The sequence below is a fragment of the Rhinichthys klamathensis genome, unplaced genomic scaffold (assembly GCF_029890125.1).
Source record: "Rhinichthys klamathensis goyatoka isolate OS25496 unplaced genomic scaffold, OSU_Roscu_1.1 h1tg000289l_1, whole genome shotgun sequence".
In the NCBI taxonomy this organism is placed as follows: Eukaryota; Metazoa; Chordata; class Actinopteri; order Cypriniformes; family Leuciscidae; genus Rhinichthys; species Rhinichthys klamathensis.
This window is the reverse complement of record NW_026606808.1, coordinates 1,596,702-1,599,786: the sequence shown is the minus strand read 5'-3', so window position 1 is coordinate 1,599,786 and position 3,085 is coordinate 1,596,702. Positions and strand designations below refer to the sequence as shown.

At 36.5% G+C, this 3,085-nt stretch overlaps 1 protein-coding gene across 1 annotated transcript; it reads left to right on the top strand.

Moving 5' to 3' along the window:
- Nucleotides 1-1,172: 1,172 nt before the first annotated feature.
- Nucleotides 1,173-2,774, top strand: LOC130103538 (uncharacterized). Its single transcript, XM_056269786.1, has 5 exons — nucleotides 1,173-1,346; nucleotides 1,457-1,780; nucleotides 1,967-2,116; nucleotides 2,290-2,393; nucleotides 2,556-2,774. The coding sequence occupies exons 1-5, from the start codon at nucleotides 1,322-1,324 to the stop codon at nucleotides 2,646-2,648; spliced, it is 696 nt and encodes a 231-aa protein (XP_056125761.1). The 5' UTR covers nucleotides 1,173-1,321; the 3' UTR covers nucleotides 2,649-2,774.
- The last annotated feature ends 311 nt before the right edge of the window (nucleotides 2,775-3,085 follow it).

Sequence of the window (3,085 nt, the reverse complement as noted above, 5' to 3'; positions counted from 1 at the left end):
ATGTAACAACGTTTCAATTCTACTTGGACCGCAAGCACTGTGATTGGTCTGCTAGAACCCCTCCCTCAAGTAAAAAAAATAATAATAATCTGCGATAGCGTCGCACTTCCTCATACGCATTTCCGCTTGCGGATTATAAATGATCTGTTATTCGATATGTAACAGTTCAAGCTACAACAAAAGTTGCTGTCTATTTGCCGCCATTACTGCTGCTGCTTCTCCAACAACAGCCCAGTCTCATCCCAAGACGTCATCTGTCTGACGCTTTTGACCATACGTCAACATCCGACGTTTTAGGGTACTCTTTAACGTCAGTTAGATGACGCTATCTAATCCTAACCCTACCCCAGACCTAAACCTACCCGCGTCATCCAACTGACGCTAAAGGTAAAGCGTCAGTTAGATGACGCCCTAGGATCGTCATCTAACTGACATTAAATGGTACCCTAAAACGTCGGATGTTGACGTATGGCCAAAAGCGTCAGATAGATGACGTCTTGGGATGAGACTGTGTTACCAACAACAACAACATACACAACAAGCTGGTTCTTCTTTGGCTTTTGCCTTCATACTGTGGGTTACCCATCAACATGCCCGTGGACACTGCCTACTAGTGGTCTGCATGTGTAATTGTGCGTCGACACGGACAACAACGCAGAAGTGTACATGAAAACCGACACGTAGCCTACGACGTAGGTCCGACGCAGAAGTATATATCAGCCTTTATGCACCCCCCACCTCAGCACCCCTGCTCAAAATACGTTCCCGCGGCTATGGGCGGAGCCTGGATCCAGACAACACCCTCCAAACCCACACAACACACCACATGATTGGCAATTTGTTAAAAAGAATGTTAAATTGCTTTTATGATGTGCATAAGTGACTAGATTATGTGGAGGTTGGACAATAATTTTGAGAATTTCAATTGTGTTCTGAGAAATTTACCGGGAAAAACTGTAACGGGATCAAATATAAAAACATGCTTAAAGGGACAGTTCACCCAATGAAAATTGTTTCAAAATCATTTACTCACCCTCAAGTTGTTCCAACCCTGTATGAGTTAATGAGGGTGAGTAAATGATGACAGAACTTTCTTTTTTTTGGGCGTACTATCCCTTTAAATGATTAATAAAGTGGGGATGGCAATAAGGGCATTAGATGTTGAAAAAAAGTGTGGTCAGAGTGAGTTTGACTTTGACTTCCTCCGCTTGATGTGGAAGGTTTTTTGTCTTCCTGTCTTTTCTTCAGAGCTGCAGTAGATTCATCTTAATGTTGTGTAGAGGGAAGTAGAATCATATTGAAGTGTTTTAATCTCGACAACATGAAGATCATTCAGCTTCAGCTCTGTGAGTTTATTATGTGATATGGCTATATATACAGGCTTTGTAAACTTATTAAAATTATATTAAATTTCAAGTAAAAGTAATCTTACGTTGTTGTTGTTTTTATCTTATAGATGTGTTAATCTGTTGTCGAGCTGCAGTATCAGATCAACTCACTGATGTGGGATCAAATGTGACCATAAACTGCGATCTTGATGAAAATGAGGTTTACTGGATTTTACTGAAAACACCAGATCCTCCAACAGTGATTCTACGGTCATTTCCAACACCAAAATCACCTTTTTACACAAATAATGCATTCAGAAATAAATATTCTGTGATATTTAAACACCGTCTGGTTATTAATAATGTAACCGCTGATGAATTAGGAGTTTATTACTGTATGAAAACAGGCACACCTCCAAAACTCAGCAACAGCACCAGACTGCACTTCAACAGTAAGTGCAACATTTACTTTTTTAGTGATCAAGACATACTGATGATCACTGCTTACATACATACTTGCTATTATACATTTTTAGATATGAAAAACATAATTATATTAATAAATAGCAATATGTTATCATAATTCTCAGTGCTTTAAATCTTTTTTTGCTGTAAGAGACTGGACACTTTCTTTACAGAATCAACTGAAGTAACTGAGTGTTACAATAATACAATTGAGTGTCACAATCAGAAAGCGGTGGAGTTTATTGATCAGAATCACACACAATGGCAGATTATTATCATCATATCTGGACTGATGAACGGGCTTCTGCTCATTGTGCTGATTGGTGAGAGATTTTCAGCCATTTTTAAAAATATTCATATCATGCTTTTCTCCATATATAGCCAGCTGAAGTTAATTGAATATGTAAATATTATTTATTTAGGCTTTTGACTATTTCATTATTATTAAAAAGAATAATGCAACCTTTGAAATCTGAATTCACTGTTCCATATTTAGGACTGGTAAAGTTTTTTGTTGTTGGAAACAGAAGGTCTGCAGAAGAATCACAACTCAACACTGATATACAGCAGACGCGAGTTACAGAAGAGCACGACTTACAGGTAAGAATAAACTTAAAACCCATCCTTACAACAACAAATCTCATTTCTGTCTTAATAATATTAAGGATTCCTGCTGACCTGTTTTTCCAACATGTTCTATTTACCTTCATTTTAGTTAATTTTAGTCAACTGTAGCTGAATTTGCTAATATTGTTCTTTCAGTACGCCACGATGGATTTTTCGAAGCTGCGTAGAAATATTCGGCCCAGCCAAATCAACAGCACATATGCAGCTCTAAACCTGCCGAAGTCATGAACACACGCGTATGACTGATCTTATACTTATTTTGTTCACTTTGTTCACTCTGAAACTTCTAAAAATAATTTTAAAACAGGTGTTTTGAAACTGGGGTCGGAGGAAAAGACTGAAAAAAACAAAATAAAAAAATAACATCAAAATCAACTAAATTTAATATTATTATTAATATTTCATTCTTCTTTCTAAAGACTGGTTGAGTATTTTAATGAATTGACATTGAAATAAGTGTTTTAATGAATTGACAGCTATAGTTTTATATTTTTCCTTATGTGTACATCCAACAAAACTGTAATAATGTGTAGATTGGTGGAATAAAAATCTTTAAAAACTCCTGTTGCAGATGAAATTATGTTTACTAGTTGGTCTATTTCTCTTTTTTTGTCAGTTGAAAGACTTTTGGGTAACGCTTTATTTTAAGGTGATGTAGTTACACA

Coding starts and splice junctions, on each gene's coding strand:
- LOC130103538 (XM_056269786.1), top strand. CDS start 1,322: ATGAAGATCATTCAGCTTCAGCTCT. Junction 2,117..2,289: donor TCTGCTCATTGTGCTGATTG/GTGAGAGATTTT, acceptor TTCCATATTTAG/GACTGGTAAAGTTTTTTGTT. Junction 2,394..2,555: donor CAGAAGAGCACGACTTACAG/GTAAGAATAAAC, acceptor TTGTTCTTTCAG/TACGCCACGATGGATTTTTC.